Source organism: Andrographis paniculata, unplaced genomic scaffold, assembly GCF_009805555.1.
Source record: "Andrographis paniculata isolate CXL003 unplaced genomic scaffold, ASM980555v1 Contig55END, whole genome shotgun sequence".
Taxonomy (NCBI): domain Eukaryota; kingdom Viridiplantae; phylum Streptophyta; class Magnoliopsida; order Lamiales; family Acanthaceae; genus Andrographis; species Andrographis paniculata.
The window spans coordinates 2,101,896-2,128,244 of NW_026137590.1; the positions used below are offsets into that span (position 1 = coordinate 2,101,896).

General features: G+C 29.5%; 3 protein-coding genes across 3 annotated transcripts; 1 reads left to right on the plus strand and 2 right to left on the minus strand.

Annotated features, from left to right (window-relative positions):
• Positions 1 to 1,003: 1,003 nt before the first annotated feature.
• Positions 1,004 to 6,029, plus strand: LOC127256457 (ATP-dependent 6-phosphofructokinase 4, chloroplastic). Its single transcript, XM_051282475.1, has 14 exons — positions 1,004 to 1,404; positions 1,534 to 1,580; positions 1,680 to 1,719; positions 1,805 to 1,867; positions 1,963 to 2,100; positions 2,498 to 2,656; positions 2,729 to 2,782; positions 2,869 to 2,937; positions 3,241 to 3,370; positions 3,457 to 3,497; positions 3,758 to 3,982; positions 4,746 to 4,794; positions 5,212 to 5,366; positions 5,566 to 6,029. Exons 1-14 carry the CDS (start codon positions 1,129 to 1,131, stop codon positions 5,728 to 5,730), a joined length of 1,611 nt encoding a protein of 536 aa, XP_051138432.1. The 5' UTR covers positions 1,004 to 1,128; the 3' UTR covers positions 5,731 to 6,029.
• Positions 6,030 to 8,403: 2,374 nt separating this feature from the next.
• LOC127256438 (ethylene-responsive transcription factor 1-like) lies at positions 8,404 to 9,168 on the minus strand. The gene has a single exon (XM_051282452.1). It carries the CDS (start codon positions 9,112 to 9,114, stop codon positions 8,590 to 8,592), a length of 525 nt encoding a protein of 174 aa, XP_051138409.1. The 5' UTR covers positions 9,115 to 9,168; the 3' UTR covers positions 8,404 to 8,589.
• Positions 9,169 to 20,533: 11,365 nt separating this feature from the next.
• On the minus strand, positions 20,534 to 21,887 carry LOC127256437 (ethylene-responsive transcription factor 5-like). The gene has a single exon (XM_051282451.1). It carries the CDS (start codon positions 21,701 to 21,703, stop codon positions 20,786 to 20,788), a length of 918 nt encoding a protein of 305 aa, XP_051138408.1. The 5' UTR covers positions 21,704 to 21,887; the 3' UTR covers positions 20,534 to 20,785.
• Positions 21,888 to 26,349: the final 4,462 nt, after the last annotated feature.

Here is a 26,349-nt window from a genome sequence, read left to right on the forward strand (position 1 = left end):
GTGGTATATTCATAAAACAGCCTCCAAAACACACGAGGTACACACGTGTCCAACCAATTATTTCAAACTGCTTGATTTTAATTTTTCAGTCATGCAATGGTCTTTTTTAAGGAAAAAGAAAAGAAAAAACCAATGACCTTGACATCTACTGCACCAGTCTGCTCTCAGCTGTGCCGAAAAAGTAGTACCCTCCAAATGTGCATTGTTGTGTAAATGAATTTTGTGACATGAAAGAAGCAGCTTCGAGAGAAGTCATCTAAAATTGTGTTTGCTCTAAAAAGTTTGGTAAAGAGTTTGAATTTTGAGGTTAAGATTTGAATAATAAAATATTTGAATTTAAATAATTATATAATGTGATATATATATTTATGCAATATTTTGAATAAAAAATTAATACTCTTTTCGTGCAGGCAAACAATGAGTTATTTTGTTAGGAGCACACTATTTTGAATAGTGTAGATTAATATAAATTAGTAAGTTATTAATAATAAATTATAATATTATTTTATTAATTTTTATATGAATGATATTGTTAGTATTTTAGATCTTATTTTGTAGATAATAATCTTTTATATAATATATAAATAAAAAATATATTTATTTATTTACAATTAATTTAAAACTAATTTTATAAAAAATGAGAAATTTATAAATAAAAATAAAAATATTTATTTATGGATAAGAGTGATAAAAATAAAAAAATTTTGAGTTGCCATACATGAAAAAATTAAAAATTTAATTACATTAATTTATATTCGTTAAATATATTTAAAATAATAAATTTATAAAAATAAAACATAATAATTTTTTATGGAACGAAAAAAAGAAAAGAAGTTATACGTGGAAAGAGTATTTAATAAAATATGAAAAATAAATATTTAATTGAAGATTTTTTTTAGAAAAAAATTAATGAATACTAAAATATGGGTTAAAATTTTCTAACACACATAAGAATGTGTCCATATACACAAGTTCCAACAATGTAGAGGCAACCCATAAAGTCAAACTCACTGGTCAAAATTTGACTAGCAGAACCATGCAGTTCCGTGTACAGTTCGTGCAGTTACACTAATGGTGTATCACCGATTTCCAGTCTGCCATCGTTCTCGGTGAAGCTCGAGCTCTTCCATGGAAATCGCTCTCTCCTCCGTTTCTCACTCCTTTTCCCTGCCGAGGAACTCCTCCTCTCTCTCCGCGCAGTTCGCCTCACTTCCTTCATTCAAATACGCGAATTTCTCCCACTCGAAGCAATTGTATCTCAGGCGGCAGTCGATTTCGCGCCAAAAGCGTGCGTTCATAGCTCGCGCGAACTCCGACAGCGCGATCGATAACAGAGACGAACACGACGATGATTTTGTCCTGGAAGACGTTCCGCACTTGACTGATTTCCTCCCCGATTTGCCGGTAATGGTGTTGTGGTTATCGACCCAATTTCATTCTGTAAATTACCATTTATACATTAAGGCGTTGATGAAATTGAGGCTTCATATTGTATCCATAACTTTACTTTTTGATGATTTTGATATGTTCCAGTCATTTCCCAATCCATTGAAGAAAACCCAAGCTTACGCCATTGTCAAGTAAGTCGAAAATTACACTTGCAGTTCGTGATTTTACCTTGAATCTCAGAATGAATAACATGATTTTCTGAATTATTTGCATAACTGTTTTGTCTATAGGAAGACATTTGTGAGCCCTGAAGATGTGGTGGCACAAAATGTAAAGCCATTTGCAGATACATAACCTCTCCTGTTTTGTTTGGATTTGGTAAAATTAAAACCGTCTTATGTTTTCATCTCTTCAGATTGTTGTCCAGAAGGAAAGTCCTCGGGGGACACATTTTCGGCGGGCAGGGCCCCGTGAGAAGGTTCAATACATTCCTTGAAGGAGTAGTAAGCATTTTAGGTAGATATAGCAAATGTACTGAAATCTGATTCCGAAAGTTTGGTCTATCCAATTTAGGTATACTTCAAGCCAGAGGAAGTTCAGGCTTGTGTTGTGACATGTGGTGGTTTATGCCCGGGAATTAATACGGTGATACGAGAGATAGTTTGTGGTTTGAGTAATATGTATGGTGTAGATCAGATACTTGGCATTCAGGTAACCTGCAATTTCTTTGAACAAAATCATAACAGATGTTTGGTTTTATTGAAACTTGGATATCGATTATATTGATTGTTTCACTTTCCTCATGTTTGTTTGTTTAGATATGCATAGTTAATAATTGGTTTGTCCTATTTAGGTGTTTGTTTCGTGCACTAACAAATTTGCAACGTTCGTGTTCTTTTTTTCATGAAACATCGGTGTCTTCTTTCTCATTTGTGCTACCTGTTATGACTTTTATGAATTATTATAGTAATAGTAAAGTTATGGTTTCAATCTTTAACAAGCTAAAGTGACGTGCCCAAGTTGCCAGGGGCTGCAAGTTTGTCCTTTATGAGGAATATAATGTACTTGAAAATATGATCAGCTAGTACAATGATGACAACATTTTCAGGGGGGTTATCGAGGGTTCTACTCTAAAAATACTGTCCAATTGATGCCGAGATCTGTTAATGATATTCATAAACGTGGTGGGACTGTCTTGCAAACATCAAGAGGAGGTCATGATACAAATAAGATTGTTGACAATATTCAGGATCGCGGTATAAACCAGGTATATCTTAATTTTCTCCCTCTAAATTCTGTGTCTGAGTAAAAAATTCTTGATTATAGCTGTGATGATCAGGTTTACATAATTGGAGGGGATGGTACTCAAAAAGGGGCTGCCGCAATTTACAAGGTGGTTGCAGAAATAGTATATATTTATCTCTGCTATTATTTTGATTTTTCCATTTTCTTTGAGATGGTGACTGGAAAATGTATAAGGAAGTGGAGAGGCGTGGGCTGAAAGTTGCAGTAGCTGGAATTCCCAAAACAATTGACAATGACATTACCGTAAGTTCTACTAAATTTTTATCTTATTTTTATTTGTAGTAATGGCGCTCTTCACTTTGTAAAATTTGACATCTTTCATTATGGCCTTTACTAGATCCGGAAATAGTTAAGAACTTAAGATTACTAAGGTAAAGCATCCTATGAGAGAATTTTCCGTAACCAATGTTCGGTACCTGTCTATTTTTAACAGGATTTTTAGATGTTCGGATTTATAGATGCATGTATGTTTCATGTTCTTGGATTGTGATTTTGATGATACCTACAAGGAACTATTTTGTTAATATCCTGGTTTTAATTTTACAGGTAATAGACAAATCTTTTGGCTTTGATACTGCTGTAGAGGAGGCGCAGAGAGCAATAAATGCTGCACATGTTGAAGTTGAGAGTGTAGAAAATGGAGTTGGAATCGTGAAACTTATGGGTCGATACAGTGGTATAAAACCGTTAAGCTTATGCCAAAGGAAGCAATGTTCTCCTTTATTTGTGAACTTACTTTTAAAGTGTGTATTTATTGCACAGGATTCATCGCTATGCATGCAACTTTGGCGAGCCGTGATGTGGTGAGAGATCATAGAATACCCTTTGTGTTTCTATTACGATTTTTACTTTTCAATCCCTTAAATCATTTTAATATTTCTATTGGGGGCTAGAAGTTTCTTTAATCAACCATTCTTATATATGCATATATTTAAAAAATTGAGACATCTATTGTTGAATGTGTTCTTTTTAGCTTGAGTTGTCGGAATTAGTACTGGCTTCATTTGTGACAAATATTTGTGGCTGGCCATGGAGTCCTGTTTACAGTTTGTTATTGTGGCAGGATTGTTGCTTAATACCCGAGTCCCCGTTCTACTTGGAAGGCCAGGGAGGGCTGTTTGAATTTATCGATCAGAGGATTAAAGAAAATGGGCATATGGTGATTGTGTTGGCTGAAGGTGCTGGACAAGAATTTTTGGCGAAAAGCTTGCAAGCAACCGATGAAAAAGATGCATCAGGGAACAGGCTACTATTGGATGTTGGCCTCTGGTTAACACAAAAGATCAAGGTATTTCAATGATAATGTCGTATATGCTTCCATATCTTTTGTTTGCTCAAAATTCAAATTAACTTATTAAAGAACCTTTCTTGCCAATCAATATGCATTGCGAGTTTACTCTATTCTCAACCATTACGCTGTCATGTTAACAGCTCATGGTGAATTTCTTGCCAGTTAAGAATTGTTCGTAAAAAAGGCTGAAATGAAACCATATGGTCAGCTGCTTCGTATATTCCATATTATTTATTCATACTAGGCAACCCCCAAAGTACCCGCAAGTCTTTAGAATGATTATATTTTAGATTCTGAGCTCCCCGTTGGCATGAAGTGTAAGTAGGGTGTGATAGGGTTAGGAGACATCTAAATAATCCGTAATTTTGGCTGTGGCTTGGTATTTGGTTTTTTTCGCAGAAGTATGTATATTAGATGTCCTATTGTTTCTTATCACTCAACCATTAACTTTCAGAATAGCAATCTTTCTACGCATCTACGATATGATTTTATATTAATGCTAGATCTTGTTCAAGTTGAAGATATATAACTTTGGATGCCGCTGAGTGTCTATTTTCTGGTCAATCTTAATTCTCTATAGTTCCTTTATGCAATGCTGCATATTCAAATGAAGGGTGTGTTTGAACAATCTGTACCAGGTGTTATTTGGCGACTGTTACATCCATATGTTGTATTTCAGATTTGATGGAATATTCTCTCATATTAGTAATTTTTTATCTAGTGGAAACTTCCTATTGATCATCGATATATTATTCCACAGGACCATTTTACAAATTCCCGCAACATGCCAGTCTATATGAAATACATTGGTAATATGAAAATTTTCATGAATTTTCGGTTTTGTTCTCTTTGATATATTTTCTTAAGTTTCTTTATTGTGCAATCCTCACGATTCTCTATAATAATACACTATTTTATTCCACAAAATATCATATGCAATCACTATTTATATTAAATTGATTTTTTATCTCTTTTTTGTATAGAGAAATTTATCATGTAATTTAGCAATTTAGCTTTATCAATTCTCCTTCCTATAATTGAATAAACACCTTATAAATTAGCACCAAAGAGCTGTGAAATACAGAATAATAGTATATATTACTTGATATGCTTAAAGTGTTGGAAGTTTTCATTTGCAGGTTGGCAATGAAATCGTAAAATATTTCGTACCACTACTAATCAAGCTTCTTCTCACCTGTGGTTATTATTACCTTCTCTTTCTGCAGATCCCACTTACATGATTCGGGCAATACCTAGTAATGCCTCAGACAACATCTACTGCACACTTCTTGCCCACAGTGCAGTTCACGGAGCCATGGCAGGATTTACTGGATTCACCGTCGGACCTGTGAACAACAGACATGCCTATATTCCTATCGGGGTAGGCTCCTTTCCGAAACATTTAATCAATTGTAAATGTTGTAGGAATGAATAAGATATTGGGATCCTTGGAAATGCTACTTAAAACTTTTGTTTGTCGCCTTTGCCTAATTCCGTTGATAGATTGCTTTTGTTTATTCGTAATTCTCTGACGTCCGGCAATGACATGTTTTTCTATTTACAATTTGTATCGTTTTCAGCGGGTAACTGAAGCTACAAACATGGTGAAACTGACCGATAGGATGTGGGCTCGGCTTCTTGCATCCACAAATCAACCAAGCTTTCTAGGCTGTGAAGTTGTGCAGGAAAGAGTTAACAGAGAGACCATCGATGAGATCAACAATTTGAGAATTACATCCATCTAGAATTCGCTAGTGCATCATTTTCTCGGAAAATTTTTATTCTGCCTACTGCTCGTCTTTTATGCATCGACTCAGGCTCTCTTCGATTCAAAATGACCACAAGCAGTACTGGAGACAGGTACTTTCCATCACATTTGATTACTACCGTTTTAGTATATTCCCCGGTAAAAATTTACATCGATTGTTTTTGCAAGTCATGAGCTTTAATGCTGCTGCTATTCGATTGACCTGCAATGCAATCTGTTTTATCTGTTTATGATATACTCTACATCATTGATTATTGTTCATTTGTTCATTTGTCATTGACATTTGCTCTAGACGCGCTATGTCGTAGGGTTCGAAGATTATACATTGATTTTCCTACTTGTTTTAAAATTTTGGAGTTTTCCCAATTGATCCTGGGAAAAAGGATGAACCTTCTTCTAGTCTTTGTTGCCGATTTCTTACTTTTATAGGCAAAATTGCTTATAATTCTCTTTAAAAAATCGGCAGCATTTTTTCGTATAATTTATAAACTCCATGAAAGCCTCTCTGTATTTTTGAAAGCATTGCATGTAATTCCTTGCAATATTTTAAAAAATATAAGAGTCGCTCAATCTTTTTTGCCACTTTTATATGACTTAAAATCTACCAATCTCTCCCCACACACATATAATTAGTAGTGGCTCCAAATTCGTCATGTGTCGAGTAGAGCTGTAAATGAGCCGAATTGAGCCGAATTTGTCATATTTGAGTTTGGTTTGTGTTTGTTCGTTAAGAGATACGAGTTGAAATTTTTGTTTGAGCTTGGTTTATTTAGTAATTTTCTTGTTCGTGTTCGGTTTGTCAAAAGAATTTTTATTTTATTTACTTAATTTTTTTAAAAAATAAAATTAATTAATAATAATTATATTTTTTATTAATAAATTTAAATAAAAAAAATAGAATTAAATATAACATTTATGAAGATATATATACTTATTAAATATCAAAATATTAATTTAATTTTTTAAATAAATATTGTCTAACTTTCGCGAACAAACTTGAGCTCGTTGAGCCAAAATTTATATTTGTATTTGGCTCGTTTAGCTTAACAAACAAGCTTTTAGCGAGCTCGAACGAATCAAACTGAGTCAAGTTCGGGAATTATTTGCTTGTTTTACGGTTCTAATACTCAAGAACAATTCAGCAAAATGCAATATCAGAATCTTTGCATATGAATTACTAATGCTCGAAATTATAAACCAGATGAGCACACCAAATTGATTGTCCTAAAAATAATGTTACTCAACAAGAAAAAAAAAAAAAAAAAAAACCTCAAATTCAAATAGTAATCGATATAGCCGTGGAATACGAGACGAACAATTGCGTAGAAATAATAAAATAGGGTGTGTTTGTTTGGGGGTTTGGATTTTGAGTTGGGATTTGAATAGTAAAAATTTTAAATTTGAATAGTTGAATGATGTGATATAAATAGGTGTGATATGATATTTTGAATGTAAAATTGATTGTTAGTATAATATATAAAATGAAAAATAAGTGTTTGATTTGATATTTTTTAGAGGAAAAAATTGGATGAATAGTGTAAATCCAATCCAATCCCCCAAACAAACATTGAACATCCAGCTTGTTTACTCAGTTTGGCCTTCAACTTGGTCTATGTCTGGAGTTCCAACTCATGCTTGTCTACTAAAATTATCGTCAATACATGTGTACAAAGGTAAAAGAGTTTAAAAAGTGTATTAGTAAAAATAATTATTATATATTAAAAATAATTATAAATTAAGATTAAGATAGCTAAATAGTTTAATTAAGATAAAAAAATTATAAAATTTAAAATTTAAAATGCGATTAAAGTGTATAATTATATTTCCAAAAAATAAAAGATATGTGGGATGGACGAAAATAGAAAATAGGGACAAATTATGTGGCACGGAGGAAATATTTACTAACTTTAGATCTCATCCTTACACTATATTCTCGTTCAACACCATCAAAAGATTGTTGTTCATTACTAGCTTGGATGACTTCGCCTCGCTTGAATTTTCCAATCAATAACCACTTGTTTTCTTCCTTTAGGGCATCTCCAACCCAACGTCATTAAATGGGGCTGGGTTGGATGATTTGGTGTCGGTTGTCTTCAACTAACGCCAAATTTTGCTCCATTTTTTTGCGTTGCTAAAGTGCAACGCCAATTCTAGTGTTGCACGCAACGCAAAAAAAAAAAAAAAAGGCTTTGCATCTTCTTTTTTTTTTTTTTTTTTTATTTTCTAAAATTTTTAAAAAAATTATTTTAAATTATAAAAATAAAAGATTGTTTAAAATAATATGAAAAATTTCTTTTGGTGATATAAAAATTATTTGTGGCACATGTTTGAACCCATGACCTTACAGTCATATGTTCAACCTCACACCACCATGTTTTTCTTTTACGACACAATAGTATGTAATATTTTGTAAACATAGGGTGTGGTTTCTTTACCCAAAATTTCCAATTTTTCATTACCTATGATCCCTAAAAGTATACAATTTTTTTTTTTTTTCCACAAATATTTCATCAAATATTATTTTAATAATATAAACTATTAGAATGATATAAATAGAGGTTGATGTGATGTTTTAAATATAAAATAAATTTATAGTATAATATAAAAAATTTATTTGATATGATATTTAAAAAAATAAAAAATCTGAACAATAAAAACCTATAGAAAAATTGAGGCAAAAGAACACAGCCTTAATTATTTATATATTTACATTAGAACACGTTCCTAACCAAGCACTGAAGTTTATTTAGAAAATTTACATGTTTGCATAGGTGTTCGAACCCCTGTTTTCGTGCATACGATCTAATCAACGGTGAGGATTAATCCAACTTCACAATTAACCGTCCGATGATGGATCCAGTCTTCTTCTCTTCCGGCCAGCTTTCTCCGGCGGCCCTGACTGCCCCGCCTCCATCGGAAAATTCAAAATAGCCTTTGCACCCCTCATTCTGAAGGCGGCGCAGTCGTAGGCCCTGGCGGCGTCAACATCGGTGTCGTAAGTCCCAAGCCAAACCCGACACCCCTTCCTCACCGGATCCCTTATCTCCGCCGCGAACTTCCCCCATGGCCGCCGCCGCACCCCTCTGTAATTCCTCCCGATGCCATTTCCCGGGTAGGGTCCGGCCGACTTCTGAGCATTCGAGTAGCTTAGTCGGGGCTCCGTTTTCAAAACCCAAGGCGCGAAATGGGTCGGGTAATCCGACCCGGTAAATTCTTCAAATAGCTCCGGAGACGGCGAGTTGCCGGCTGCGGCGGCGTCCGGTCGCCAAATTGGCTCGCCGGCGATGTTGTCGGAGAAACTGCAAATTAGGTTGAGATTTGGGAATAAAATGGAAGGATCTGCAGAACTGAAATCCTCCATTAGATTATCTGCCTATGAGTTCTGAGCTTAAATATTTATTCAGATCGTCCATAACTATATATATATATATATATATATATTATATTATATATTTCTGCATTTAAGGAATGGGTGATGTGTTTTTTTATTTGGTTTTGGCAAAATTTGATTTATATTTTATATAAAATTAAAATAATATTATCATTGAACGCTTTATAAGGTAAAAAAAAGTATTCTTTTTTTTAAAAATAGTAAAATCTAAAAATGTGTATGGAAAAAAAAATCACAATGTGAATTATCAATAGAATTATGGCTAAATTGTACAAAATTTACGTGTGATTTCGTAAAATTGTTCGTAAAATTGCGTCAAATCTCTTATACTTCTTAAACTGTGTCAAACTCTCCCGTGGTTTCATAAACGTTGCGTCTAACCCCTTCAGCGGTCCTTATTTAACGATATTTGACATAAATGCGTCCAAAGAGTGAATAAATTTTAGAATATTAATTTCTAAACCTCTAAAAGTACAAATATATTCATTTTTCTTATATTTAGTCTAAAAAAAATAGTAAATATACTAAAAATAATAATTATTTTTCTCAAGAGTTTATTTTTACTGTTTTTTAGGCTAAATATATATAAAAATTAATATATTTGTAATTTTTAGAGGTTTAAAAATTAAAATTCTAAAATTTATTCGCAATTTGAGCGACCGCCGAGGGGTTAGATGCGGAGTTTATAAAACCACGAGGAGTTTGACGCAGTTTTAAAAGTATGAGGATTTGACGCAATTTCGTGAAACCACGGGTGGATTTTGTACAATTTAGCCTAAAATCATACATAAAAAATATATATATAGTACACATTTAAATTCATATCAGAAAATAATATAAATGTAATATATAAGTTTTATTTAATAAATTATTTTAATTGATTATTAAAATTAATTTATTAAATAAAATTCTATAATGTATAAATAATATATTATATTAAAAATTTTATTATATAAATTGTGTTAAATAAATCACGTAATAAATAATTAGATGAGTTATTAATAGGTTGTTAAGGTGACGTGGTGCGGAATTAAGACTTAAGAAAATTGATTTTGGGAACGGTCGAGATCGGACATCTATTAAATTTTTATTATAAATGTCAAACCTTCTAAGTTTGTTTGTTTTGATTTCAAATTATTTTGTTATTATTTATAAGTTGTGAAGAAAATTTCATACCTTATAAATCTCAAGTGAACTTCACTAGTCTGAGGTATTTTGAAAAATATCTAAAAATAAATTCGTGCGGGCTCAGCCCAAAGCGGACAATATCATACTAATGTTGAGTTTTGTGATTCAATTTGTTTAAGTTTGCATAGTCTTAGGGTTTGTTTGTTTTGTGAAAAAACAAATACATATTTCCCAAAAAATATTAATATTACATATATTTATTAATATTATATTATCTACACAATTTTCTATATTTCACATTAAGAAAAATCTCTTCAAACTGAAACACAAAACAAACAAACCCTTAGTTAAAATTTTCAAATTTAAGAGCAATATATAATCAAATGCAATGTGGATGAAATGTCAAAAGTTATTAAGACAACTTTGTTTTGTGTTTACACAAATGCATTGAATAATAATACAAAAAAAAAAAACATACAAAATACTTTATTCGGACATTCAAATATATTCTCATTTTTCTTTTTTGATTGTTATCCAAATATATTTTCGTTTTTTTTTTTAGTAAAAACATACTATTTTTTTCTATTTTATTTTTTTTACCACAAAATAAAAATTTTATTTTTACCTATTTTTCTTAAAACTCGTATTCGGTCAAATAAACACACAATTGGGTGACGGAATGAGTATTATTTATTACCCTTTAGTCCACATGATGATTCTCTTACAAAGACTTCTAAGCAAGTTTTCATATTTGCACCTTGGACATATTTGGTTTTTTTGAAGATTTAATTTAACAATGTTTACTATTATTTTTGCCCAAAATTATTAAATTAATTATTTTTTTTATATTATACAAATATATATATATATATTAAATTTAAAATATCATATCTGCATACAAATTTACCCCAAGGTTTCTAGTAGAGATGACAATTTGGACTGGTTTGATTTTTTTTGTACCAGGCTAGTCTAAGGCTAGTCTAACCCGATTTCAAACTGTGCTGAGCCAACACGGTCGGATTGCACCAGCCCGAGCATGTTTTTTTTTTTTTTTTTTTTTTTTTTGTTTATTTTGTTAACTTAAGATTAATTTAGAATAAAATATATTTGAATAGTAGAAGTGGAGAATTGAACCCACAACCCACCTTTACCATCAAGAATCATGTTGTCATTTTTATCTTTATTTCAAATATTAATATATATATATAAATTTATTAAAATTTAAATATTAATTTAAAAAATCAGACTGGGCCAGGCACGGTCTGATTTTTATGAGCTCGGACACGGCCCGGTTCATTAGAGTTCTAGGCCAAACACGGCCTGAAAATTTTCAAGCCTACTTTTGAAGGCCCAAGCATGATTTTTTTGTGCCGTGCTCAAACCGAACTTTCGGACCTTGCTTATTTTGCCATAGCCCCTAGCCCCCAATTTTTATTTTTTATTTTTATTTTAGTGTAAAAAATAGAATTTTTATATGATTATACTAATTTGTCCATTTTTAAAAAAAAAATAAATTAAGGTTTATCACTTTTTCTTAGTTCTTTTTTTCACATTTTAAGGTTTTGTTAAGGAAAATCGAAAAAGAATGTCAAATGGATAGAAGTGGACTGATGTTCCAACATGTCGAAGTTTGGAGGTTGATTACATCTATATATATATTATATCAAATAACTATTCAAATTTAAAATTATTAAGTTCAAAATACAGACCTATAAAGCAAACTACCAAACAAATGTATTCTAAAATTTGTGAACTCAACTCACAAGTTTGAAGATGATCTGAATTTATCCTTTTATTTATCTATTTATAGAATTCCAGTTTTAATCTTGTTCATTAAAAAAAAAAAAAAAAGATAAACCATTGCTGCTTATAAAATTTAGATATAACTATATAAAAGAAGATGGTTTGTTTGCTCATAAACATAATTCACAATATATATATATATAATACTTACTACAAAAAAAAAAAAATAGTATATTTGTAACGAAATTCCATTCATAAAGTTCACGTAACGTAATTTCATCTCCAATTCTGTCTCAAATATCATTAGTAATGAGAAAAATGAATTTATGAACAAAAAAACCTCATTACAAAATTGATAATTTCTTGTAGTGACTCACTCCATCCAAGCAAAAAATATACATTTACTTTTGGCGCTGAGTTTAAGAAATAATAATATTTTAATTATAGTGGGTAGGTAAAAGTAGTGTAATGATATTTTTTACTTTTATTTTTTTGGTATAAAATTAATGATGTGATGTAAAGTAAAGTTATTTGTGGAAAAAATGAGGTATTTAATAAAATGGTTACTTTGTAATTGGACGTCCCAGCTGGACGGAGGAAGTATATTCCTTTGTCAATTCTCAATGTAGTCATTTTATTATTTTAGTTTGTCCATTCTCAATGTATTTGTTTTCTTTTTTTCTTTTTAATAATTATACATTTTACTCTAATAAAAAAAATTTCACATATTTTACACAATACTACAATAAATTTCATTAAAAAGTAAATTGATTTAAGGATAAATTTTTTTTATCCTTCTATTATGCTATTACCTATAAAATAATAAATAATATTCTAAAATTTACGCGTAAAAAGTAGACTATAGAGTATTATATTTTTTCACAAAAAATTATCTATTACATTATTTACACAATTTTATATATATATATATATATATATAAACTTTGAACTAAAACACTGAAAAAAAAAATTATACATAAAAAATGAAGACAGTTGGGTGTTGATCAACAATTACTTCTCATCACATTACTTGAATTTAATTAATATGCATTGTGTGTAACTCTGGAATTATTGTTATATACTATCAATTTATAATATATATTTTTGTTATGTTAATATACACTTTAGGTTATACTATTTTCGTTCGGCTCTAAAGGTCTAATTTATTTTTTGCGTGTTGATTTTTGAATATCAGTTATTATATCAAAATGTAGTACAAATTAAGAAAAAATTGTGAAAATATTTCCATTAGTGTCTTATAATACTAGGAGAAGGATATTTGTTCAAAAAATTACACAAAATATAATGATATTTTTAATGTTAAGTACAATGACGCAAAAGGTAAATGAGACCTTTAGAGCCGGACGGAGAGAATTATTATTTGTAATATATAATGTGTAAATTATTACCACATATTGTGAACTTATATTTTATATGTGTTATGTTAATATACTTATTGTGTTAAGATTAATCACGACAAGTAATGTAATTGACTATTAATATATATTGTCAGCTTATGTCTTATATAGACTAATTGTACAATACTAATTTATCCCTAATTAACATTCTAACCACATATGAAAAAATATATATATTGAGTGTGAGGTATTAATGAAAAAGATATTTATTGAATACTATTAATTTTATTTTTTTAGAAAATGGATCTTTAATATAAATTATAAATTGAAGAAATAAGATATATATATATATATATATCTCTACAAACTCACTTATACACCCATAAATTTTTATATAAGATTGTTATTTGTGGTAAAGTTGTGTTTTTCTTGGTTCGTTTTTTTCTTCATAGATTTTCTACTATTTAGATTTTTTTTTTCTACATCTATATATATATATATTATATCAAATATCTATTTTAAATTTTAAATTTTACTATTTAAAATCCAAACTTAAAACTCAAACCATAGACGAACACACCCTTATTGACTTGACTATAAACACAAAGATATATGTATGATAGTTGAATTTGAGGTAGATGTAATAATTTGCGTCGAATAATACAATTTATTTATATACATAGAGGGATACATATCTATTTATTTTCATATAATTATATTATTCAAGTTGCTATATTTTAAAAATATACTCATTCAATGTAATAATATACATAATACATAACTGTCGTTGAAACACAACATATAATATTGTTCAATATCCTAATATACCCGTCTTTAAAATTTCGATAAATAACAAGCTATAACCATAGGAACTACATATTACATAATTTTATTCTAATATTGTTTGAAATAAAAAATAGTATTGTTCTCTTTAGAAATTAATAAAAAATAAAAAATTAGGCTTTTAAAAAATTTATTAAGATTGTCATTTTTTCATAAAGCAGGAACTCGCAACCGTTACTTTTCGAATGTGGGAATCCTTAGTCTCTTCATTTTCATCTTGTTTCACATAAATTTTAAATTCCATTCTTTCGGAATTTTTTTCCCCTTCTATCCAACTTTCCATCATCTACATATAAATATTACTTGTTTAATTTATATAACTTTAGGTGTATTTATTTTGATACATAAAGAATCATGAAAATATATGAAAAAAATATTTTGTGTGGTTTTATTAATTTATATTGTTATATATATTTATCATATTATATAAGAGATATAAAAATAAAACACTAAAGTGAACATACTTATATTTTTTTTTGTATGCTTTGTTACCTTTAACAAAAAAACAATCTTATGTTGATAAATGAAATTTGTTGTTAAGAGATATACATACATTACTTACTAACTTATTATTATTATTGTTATTATTATTATTATATCAAAACTAAAATTTATTAGAAAATATGCGAGAATATATAAATAAATTTGACGGTTAGGCGAATCGAATAGAATTTTTTCTTTTCAAATAGTTATGTCTTGATAGTGCATTCAGTTTCCGGCATATTATTTTCAACGATAAAACGGCTTTGTTTTTTAAAATGATGGCACCTCAAAACTAAGAGCTACATCAAATAAGTGAGGAAGAAATTATTATTATTATTATTTTTAATTTTAAATTCTTATGAATGATATTGAATTTATTCGTTTGGAAAAGGTTTAATAATATTTGAAATAATATTTATATAAAAAATAATAATTTTTTTTTTTCCGTATAGTAATATAATTTGTAAACAAAATAAAAAAACTACAGAGTGTGTTGTTTGTGAGTTTGAATGTTCGGTTTTTTGGTTTTAAATAATAATTTTTTTAATTATAATACTTGTATGATGCATATGATATTGAAAATTTGTTTTTTATTATAATATAAAAAATAAAACAAATATATTTAAATTGAATTTTTTAAAAGAAAAATTATGAATAATTAAAATTTAGGTCAAAGTTTTCAAATAAACAAAACCTATGCAATCCCACTCTTTCAAATAAAATATATTAAAAAAAACACCAAGTTATAATAATTAGTCAAATAAAAATACAATTACAAAGACATATTAATTAATTAAGTGAAATTTTCTATGAATAGGAATTATAATATGATGACAATAATATAATTATACATATATATATATATATATATTTCAACTCGACTAATTAATTATATAGTCTATGGGTGTCCCATTGGCTTACATAGTAAATAAAGAAATGTAGCTAAGGATTTGGTCAAGTTCTATTGTCAAAAAGTTAGTTTGGAAGTTTGAATTTGATTTTACATTGATTTTTACCTTTCTAAAAAGTAATTAGATTGAAAGTTTTTGCTTTTTTTTTTTTTTTTTTTTTTCTATATAACGTAGGAACCCGCAGCCGCTACTCGAAAGTGCGCACTGGGTGAATCTCCGAAAAATTTAAACCCATAATTCTACGGTCACAAATCCAACTTCTACACCGCCGGGCCATCCCTTACGGGGACTTAAAAGTTTTTGCTTTTACTTAAGTATTTTGTTATTACTTCCAAAAGCAAGTAATAATCATAATAATAATAATAATCAATTTGAATGAATGAATCATAATTTAGCTGTGAATAGTCATAATTAATATATTATTTTATAATGTAAAATTCACCATCTATAATTTTCCGAAGCAATTTTTTTTTTTTTTTTAATAAACCTCTGATTAAACCCAAATAATAATTCATATTGTAAGAAAAGTAAATAAATAAAAGACACACTATTTTTAACTAGAATGCAACGTATTGAAATATTTTAGATATATACTTGAGTTTGAGTGAATATTGATCTATTTTAGATATTTAATTTAATTTATATTTGATCTTATCCATAAATACGTTGTTTAGATTTGAGTCTATCAAATATGCTTATATATAGGCTCTTATTTTTATGATCAAATAATGTCAATTTTTACTCTTCATAAAATATTATAACATGATATCAAAGTCTATTTTAATACAATATATTGCGTTTATTTGAGTACATTCAACTTGAGTACATTCAACTTGGAATGTATTGGAGGTCTCCAAAATTTAAAATTTTGTCTTTCCGCTTAGAGTTTTGGTTTTCATCTACGCTTGAATTTGAGAGTCTTGTTTGCTATCCACCTTTCGTGTTTCTTCAGAGTTGTGTGTAATTTGAGAGTCCTATCTGTATATCTATTTGCGATCTGTCTTTCATGGTTCTCCAGAACTATGTGTCTGACTGCATTGAGTCTCGTCATTTTTTACTTTGTTTAGAGTCTCATTTAGAGTCTCGTTGTTTCCAACTCTGTGGAGTGTTCTATTGTTTCCGACTTCGGTGAGAGTCCTGCCATTTCCAACTTCTTTGAGACTCTTATTATTTCTGACTCTAATTCAGTTGAGAGCATCGTCTATGGCTTTAATACGGTGGAGCGGCGGTCACAATGACATACAAACAATTGTTATTTTTGTTTGCATATTTTGCGTTTGTGTTCAATTTTTTTTGTTAAATTTAAGTTGATTTTTGCTATATCACTTAAATTTTAGGAAATGATGAAATATTTTAAATATTCGGTTTAGATATAGATTTAATCTTATTCATATATTATTATTTAGATTTCAGTCTATCGAGTCTATTTTATAGTGCATATATATAGACCCTTGTATTAATGATCAAATAATGTAATTTTCGAATTTTCGTAAAATACTCACATTTTAGTTTATTTTTGCGAAAACTCAAACGTTACATTATTTAATCATTAAAATAAGGGTTTGTTAAGTTTGTATATAAGCACTATAAAATAGACTTAGATAAAGTCAAATCTAAACCATTTAATCTATAGATAAGATCAAATTTAAATATAAATTGAATGTTTAAAATATCTCAATATTTTTTCCAGATTCAAACTCAAGTGGTACATTTTAGTTATCTCAACACAACCAACCAGTCTTTTAAGATTAAGTAGTCATGAATCTATGTTTAGTAGAAAGACCAAGTAGTCATGAATCTATGTACAGTAGGTTATTATTATTATTATTATTATTAGACCGTTGCTAATTAGTTATAATGCATCCTCCGTCCTGTTGTAAGATTGCTATTTAATTTTTGCGTCGTTGTATTTGACATTAAAAATATTTTTATATTTGAATACTTTAGTCCACAAATATCATTATATTTGTATTATAAAAGACTAATAAATATATTTTTATTTTTTTTCTTTTGATTATACTATAAATTAATGTAATAATAATATTCAAATATTAACATAAAAAAAAAAATCAACGACGACCTTCTTTGCGGAACAGAGGGAGTATATGCTTTTAAATATTTCCATTGCTTTGTATTCGACGTAAGCTTGTTAATAATAGGCATGCCCAATTGATTGAAGGTATATATATATATATATATATATATTCTAGACTGTAGAGCTTACAAGGCGTGAGTGCTTTTTAATGTAAATTTGGTATGTAATATTGAAAATAAATAAATTTTAAATCGTTTCGATTACCGTGGTGATTGAATCAAATCAACATGATTCGAATTTGATCCAATTGCAAATATTTATTAAACACATATTTGAATAGGACATTATATAATTATATGTAGCAAAATATATGTTGATTTCTAACAAACTATATTATGATTTTAGCAAAATAGTAACTTGATCTAATCAGCAAATATCTATAAAAAAAAAAAAAAATTAACAAATATTCATATAATATATAACACATTATATTACACAACATATGTTATCTTCAGTATGATAATTTGCTAATTGTTTCAGGTTAATATCCTAACTTGATAATATGCTATCCGTCGTTTGATGATTTGTTGATTATTTCAGATTAGTTTGCTAATTTGGTCAAAATAGCACGATGACCGAATCGGCACTGTAACCGCCGTCTTTTTAAATATGTATATTTACATTGAGATTTTCATTTATTTTTTTTGTTACTAAAATTGATTTGTTTATATTGATAATAAATCTTAATTTACTTGATAAAGAAAAGCTCCCGAAAAAAATATTATAATATTGACTAACTTGTAATCTTATAGGCGTCATTGGAAAATACAATAAAAATAAAATTAAAAGAATTCATCAACTCATTTAACAACAATATTGGAACTACTTAATACTCCGTCCGTTTCAATATAATAGTCTTATTTATTATTTTTTTTCGTCCCTAAACAATAGTCTTATTTACATAAATAACCATATCACCGATAAAATTACATTTACTTTTTCATTTTTATTACACAATTGTCACTGGTTTTACACTAATACACTCACAAGGGCAAAAAAATCTTTTATCTATACTTTTTACCACCTACCAATATAATATCAATATTCCTTAAATTCCGTGCTCAATCCAATTAAGACTATAGTTATAGGACGGGGGAACTATTATATTAAACGCTTAATAAAATAATTTCGCAAATGGTCATGCAAACATTTTTGTTTGCAGGGTATTAGGTTCGGCCGAGGGTTTACCATGCGCACTTTCGAGTGGCAGCTCGCACGTCATCCAAAAGAAAAAAGAAGTAAAAAAATCAATAATTTATTAATTTTGTATTAATGGTTGATTGATCTAAAATATTTAATTTTTTTTTTAAATACATATTTTTTTTATAATAAATAACTTAAACAATATAATATTAATAATATATACAAACTGTATAACGTAGGGATCAGCACAGTAGTTACTACAGATCATTAAACATTTTCACGCCTCATATAATTATTTTTCTATTTCTCCTCTAGCTCATCTTCTTATAGGGTAGTATATAAAATTAAATTATCTTCTAATTTGAAGATACCCGTGCTTCAAAGTTCATACATTACCATATTAAAAGTTCAAATAAATATCAGAAATTTCACCAATTTAAATAAATTCGCCTCGTATTTTATCTATTCAAGACATAAATAAACTCCATTGTAAATACAAAACCGAAATCATTGATCAGAAGTTCTGAAATCGATTATCCAATTGAAATCGAATCCGAGCCTCGCGTACAATTTCCTTGAAGTGAATTCGGTCCGCCACCCATCAACTTCCAAGATAGAACGAATTAAATGGAATAACATATTTCGGGAACCGAAACAGGAAGTAGGAATTTCAAGAGAAAAAATTTGGAACAGAAAATCACATATTAAAAAAATCTTAGAATGCCTTTGAAATTAAACAGAGAAGCTCTCCTTTTATAGGAATTTTGGATGTATTATTTAATTGAAGAGGAAAATATTTATTTTAAATCACACGTCTTTCACCCACCACCATAGTATTAGAAACACCTTGCAAAATCAGTTGCAACAAATTAACTTAGATTGTTTCAAGTCAAATTTTACAATATCAAAATTAATTTAAAATTGAATTGAATTTTATTGAGTTTGGCCCACAAGCCCCATAACCCAAATTCAAGCCCAACTATGGCCCAATTCAATACATGTCCCAATTTATTTATTTTTTATTAACTATGGGGTCTATTACAATATATGGTAGATAATGTTTGTTTCATCTTCTAATTTAGGACAATATCTTTTCATCTTCTCCATCTTTCTCTTTCACCCGTACACTCACACTCGATAAATTCCTCAAATATGTGACCAATCTCCTTAACGGTGAGGCAAAACTCACACAAGAATGACATGAGTTTTAGCTCTTCTCATTTGGTAAAAATGGTGTAATAAGGTAACATTTTCAACTTACATTCTTTTTGAAAAAGATACATTATAATAATACTCATTTTTTTAATATTTTAATTTTTTTTTTTTTAAATAATAAATTACAAAACTCCAAAAACCTAAACTCTTTTGAAACGAGACCTAATCTTACTCTAATTAGTCTCAATCTAGTTATAGTCAACAAACAAACTTTATTCAAAATGTGACTTGTCTTTAATCACGTTATTTCTATCAATATCAATATCAATATCCTTATCCAATATTCATTTCGTATAAGATTTGAATTCGTTATATTACTACTTACATTTGCTAAAAATATATTCTAACTAAACATTTTGAAATTTCAAAAATATTAACGGATGTGTTTGTTTTGTGAGATTGTTGGAAAAAAATATTTTTTTAAAAAATGTATAGTATATTAATATTTTTGAAAGAAAAAAGCTTATATACTCGGCTAAATCGTATTTTCCATTAAAAAATTAAATTAAAATAATACAGAAGTCGCTACTCTCATATAAGAAGCGTGCTGTCGTCACAACGAACGAATAAACAAATCCAAGCATATCGCAAATATCCACATATTGTTCTAAGACCCGGGAAGAGTCTACTAATTATCTTTTCCTAACGGACTTTTTTGCAATTTTCTAAACCACCCCGGACTTTTTACTGTCAGGTGCATTTGGTTGGTCCATTCTAAAATTTTAAATAACAATCATCGGTGATAACGGCGATAACGGCGGAATTTCGAATATGCCTTTCTCGTCTCCACCGTCCCAAACGGCCGTCCAACTTGACGGCGTTAATGGAACCGCCGTCGACGGAAATTCACCTTCCGCTTTAACTTCTTCTCGCTTGATCTGTTTCTTCTGCTTCTGTTCGATCGGAGTTTCTCTGCTCCTTTTCCGGCAGCCGAGTGCGGCGGGAGTCACCGGCGGATTCGAATATCCGATTTCGAGCGGGAAATTCAGTATCGCCTTGCTGCCTCTAAGCTTGAACGCCGCCCTATCGTAAGCTTTGGCTGCTTCAATGGAAGTATCGAACGTACCGAGCCAAACGCGAGTTCCCTTCCGATTCGGATCTCGTATCTCCGCCGCGAATTTTCCCCACGGCCGCTGCCTGACGCCGCGGTAGTGCCTCTGCTGAGCGGAATACTCCTCATTCGTCACGTTCGGCTCCGCCGCAGCGGCGGCGGCTGGATTTCGACTCCAATCGACGGTCGCCGTCGCGCTCGGAGTTGGAATCGCTATGTTGAGAGAAGGCTTCCGTTCGGTGAAGTTCTTCCGCTTAATCGAGGTCTCATTGGTTCCAATTTGTGGTTTCATTTCGAATTCTAGGTATTCGCCCTCAGATTTGGGGGTATAAAAATTACTCGAGAACTCAATGCTCGAGGCGCGGCTACTCACAGCGGAGAAGCTGAAATTAGGGTTGAATTGCGTATTGCTGTGGTCAATCGAGGAACAGGAGGTTGAATTCATGGTTAATTCGGAGATAACAGAGCTGGAATTGCTGGAAGTCCTGGAAATGTTGCCATAAGTTTCGGCAAAGGCGCCATCGTCGAGAAGATGCTGGCGTATGAGTTCGAGCGCAGAACACTCATCAGGTAAGCTCACTGTGTCCATTCCTTTCCCCTTTTTCAATCACAGAAAATTGTTGAATGTGGATCGATCACCTGCAGTGCTGTGTTTATGATGATGATGATGATGATTGGGGATTGAGTGGAAGATGAGGAGTGAGGATTGTGGGTTAAATAGGGTTGGAAATTTGGGGGAGGAGGATGGTTCGTGGGAGGGTTCTTGGGAGGTGTGGGGAAGCATCGTTCAATCCATATCAATGGAGGAGGAGTTGGAATTCAGCGATGTGGGCTGGGTTGAAACTGCAGGCAGGTATGTCCAAAATGCTGTGGGGGCCGTTTCTTGATGGTGATATATACAGATTAGATTATATATATATATATATGTGGGGGGGGGGGGGGGGGGTAGTTGGAACGGCGTCGTTTTCGAGTTTGGTTCTAGTCTTGTGTGCTCCACAGAGACACTTGCAAATCCTTCCATCGTCTGTTTCCAGGCTGTTTCCATAATCCAATCTTTGCTTTTCGTTGCTTGCTGTGAAATGCTAATAGTTTAATCATCGTATTAGGAAAGTATGCATGTTTGAGTTTGTTTAGACTTCCATTTGTGTTTTTGTTTTAATTTTTTATTTCGATCTTAATTTAAATAGTATTTTGATATTATAATTTTATAAAAAAATATGTTGTATTTTTATTTAGAACCATGCAAGTTAGATACTGTAGGTTTAGAGGTTTGAATTTTGGATTGATTGGATAGTAAAAAATTTGAATTTGAATAGTTGTATAATATGATACTAATATATATTGATGTAATATTTTGAATGTAAAAATTAATTTTTACTATAATATAAAAAAAAATAGGTGTTTAATTTGATATTTTTGAGGAAAAAATTTTGAAAATCCTTCGAACAAATACACTATGCAAAGATGGGTTAGGAGTTTGAACCAAACAAACCCTTAAATCATCTATTTTGGTAAAATTATGTAAGAATAATAATTTTTTTAATGTTAAAATGGAATATTATAAAAAAATAAATAAATATATTATAGGAGTTTAAACCAAACAAACCCTTAATCAACTATTTTGGTAAAATTATGTAAGAATAGTACTCCCTCCGTCTCATTATTCTGTTTTATAACAAAGTATTTATTTTCTTTTATAGTAACTGTACTATCTATCTAACGTTACAAATATCTTTACAATTTACAATATATTACACAAATGTCATTACATTTATATCATACATATTAATAAAGTTATTTTAGTTATTTCTACTTTATTTCTACTATATCTCAATATAATACTAATATTTTTAAAACTACGTGCAAAAAACAAAAGAATACTTATTTTTGAGACGGAGGGAATAATATTTTTAATATTAAAATGAAATACTTAAAGTAGAATGAAATATTATAAAAAAATTATTAAAAATGATAAAATATATATATATATATATAGTACGAGAGAGGGAGAAAAAATAGTAACAAATTAGTTATACGTAAGTTTAGTTTACGGCTAAAAGAAAAAATCAGAGATATATTATTGAGAGTTAATATTTAAGATTGTGCTTTGATATATCTTTCAAAAGTCTTTTGGAAAGTTTAATAATAGTAAAACAATAATATTTGATATTATATAAATAATTATTGAATGAGATAATTGGTATATATATAATATTTTAAATATAAAGTGTATATTTTATATTTCTAAATAAATATTATTATTGATGTAACCCCCCGCTGTCATGTCATTCAAAATTATAGAAGATTATGTAAGTAAGATAAATATAATTAATATGTATTATGTATTAATTTTTTAAAAAAATGTATAAAAAAAAAATAATAAAAAATAAAAAAGAGAAAAAAAGAACACACCCTTTGTCTTTAATAATTTCATAAGTCAACACAAGTTATTTTAGTGCATTTTGTCCTCACTTGTGAAGTTTAAAAATTTCACACAGCTTAAAAAAAATAAAATAAAATAAATAAATAAATAATGTACCCGTTGTTGATATATTTTTTTCTATGCTTTATATAGTTACCATAATTTTTCCTATGCATTTTACTATTTGCAACAAAAAATTGTTTTCTTTTGTAAATAAAATATTATCCTCTATTATTACTTTATTTAAATAATAATAAAATTCAAAATTTACAATAGATAAAAAGAACAAACGTGTTTACAGTATAAATAGTTGTGAATTTTTTTTTATTTTTTATTTTATTTCATTATTTATTCATTCTTTGTTGTGGCATGCAATATAAAATTTTTGGCGTATATCTATTTTACATATAATATATATATTTAGATATATTAAGTTTTGTTTAAAAATATTATATTAAAATTTCATTTTTTATTATTCTGAAAATAATTCAAAATATTATTATAAAAAATACCATTTACTATTAATTTAGGCTGCTAGATTATTTTATTATGTGAGCATAGAATTTTAGACCCTATTTAAAAGGTTTGGGAATTATTTTGATCTTAGAACTGATGTAATAATTAAGTGATAATTACGACATGAATTTGACCTTTCTTGTTAATATATACTCCCTCCGTCCCAGATACTGTGTCGGCTACACTGTAGATACGGTATTTTAGGAGGGATGTAATTAGTATATAATTAAGAATATATTAGTGAAAATAATTATTTTATAATATAAATAATTATAAATTAATATTAAGATAACTAATTAGTTTAATTAAAATTAAAAAAAATAAAATTTAAAAATTTAAAATGAGATTAAAGTGTGTAATCATTTTCCAAAAAAAAAAGAGACATGGTACGTGGTACGGATAAAATGGGCAACGTGGACATTGTATCTGGACGGAAGAATATATAATAACTATGATGATGCGTGAGAAGAATAAATTAAGAATGTGTTTATTTATAGTTTTGGGTACGATTTTAAAAGATATTATTCGAAAAGATAAAATACTATTTTCAATCACTGCAAATATAATTATTTACTTTCTTTTTATGTAAAATTTTAGAATATTATATTTTATAGTTATTAGTAGAATAAAATGATAAAAAAATATATATATTTTTACCTTCACACTCATTTATAAATGATAAAAAAATATATTTTTACCTTCGGACTCGTGTATTTTATTAATGGTCATATTGCAAAATATAAAAGTATTTTTTTTATTAAAATAAAAGTATAATTACTAACAAAATGAATATATTGAAAGTTCACGTACTAAAATAAAAAAATAAATAAATTAATAGTACACATAAAAAGTATATAGATTGTGTTTAATTTGTATTTTAATAAAAGTATATACTTTTTTCGTCCTAATTTAAAATATTATTTTTACCTTTTTCATATGTCACACTTCGAAGTATTATTTTCCTATTTTGGTATAAACAATCATATACTTAAAACCAATACCTAAATTATAAACATACAATTCCTTTATACATAAATTTAAATGACAAAAATATCAAAAACATCTTAAATACTTTTACTAACCAATAAAATATTATTGCTAGCATATTTTTTTATGTATTGTCGTTTGAGGCCCACATATATATGTCTATATATATATATATATGCACATTGAAACCCCCTTTTTTGGTCATTATACAATTTCTCTTTTCTGCAAATATTCAAACATGATATCAGAACCTATTTTTCTTTTGGGACAGACATAGTTACTAATCCTTATTGTTTTCGCTGCCAACGCCGACGCGTGGCAGCAGCACGCACCTCCAACGCAAATAGACATCGTATCTCTCTAGCGACTGCCGCCTTCCCACCGCGTCCGGCGGTTTCCGGCCGCCATCTCCTGCTTCGATCCCAGATATCTTGGTATGGTCGGTTTTGCCATCTGATTTGAATTTATTTTGCGACTGTTACTGGATTGGCTTGTCCAGTCTGATTTTCTGCACGATTCTTTTGCGCGCTATACTATTCTTGATTTTCTCGCTTCATAGTATGGCTTTTAATATGGATCGTGTAGACGCTTCCGGGATTACTATTAGTCTTTCTAATGATAATTATGATTTGTGGGCTCAATCCATGAAGAGTTTCTTGATTGGTAAAATATTATGGCACTATGTTATTGACGACTTTTCTGCACCGATTGCTCATGTTGTCACTTCTACGGCGCCCCTCAACAATAAGGATCTCACGGACTATCAAAATGCCTTGGATGAGTGGGATAGTAAGAACCACATTATTCTTACTTGGATTCGAAATACCTCTTCCAAGTCCATTCAGATTCAACTTCGCCGCATGGACACTGCAAAGAAAGCTTGGAATTATTTGCAGCATCGATATCAAGCCACTGGAGGCGTGCATTATTATCAGCTTATAGGGTCATTGAATGCACTGACACATGACTCACGCCAAGATATGAATAAGTTCCTCTCTACTATACAGTCTATGTGGGATCGCATTGATGAGACAGACATATAGATTGAGCACTTTTGGTTGATTCAGCTCTTAATGAAGCTTGGTCCATAATATGATTCTGTGTGTGCTTCCTTGCTTTATTGTCATCCCTTGCTTCCTTGGAGACAACGATGAAGGAGATTTTGTTTGAGGACACCCGTCTCAAGATGCTCAAGGCTCTTATCCTTGATTCGGCCTTGGCAGTTCCCTCTTCTACTCCTCATCGCAAGGATGCCTGACCATCTTAGTCTGATAAATGTCACAGTTGCCTGAATGTTGATTATCTTTATA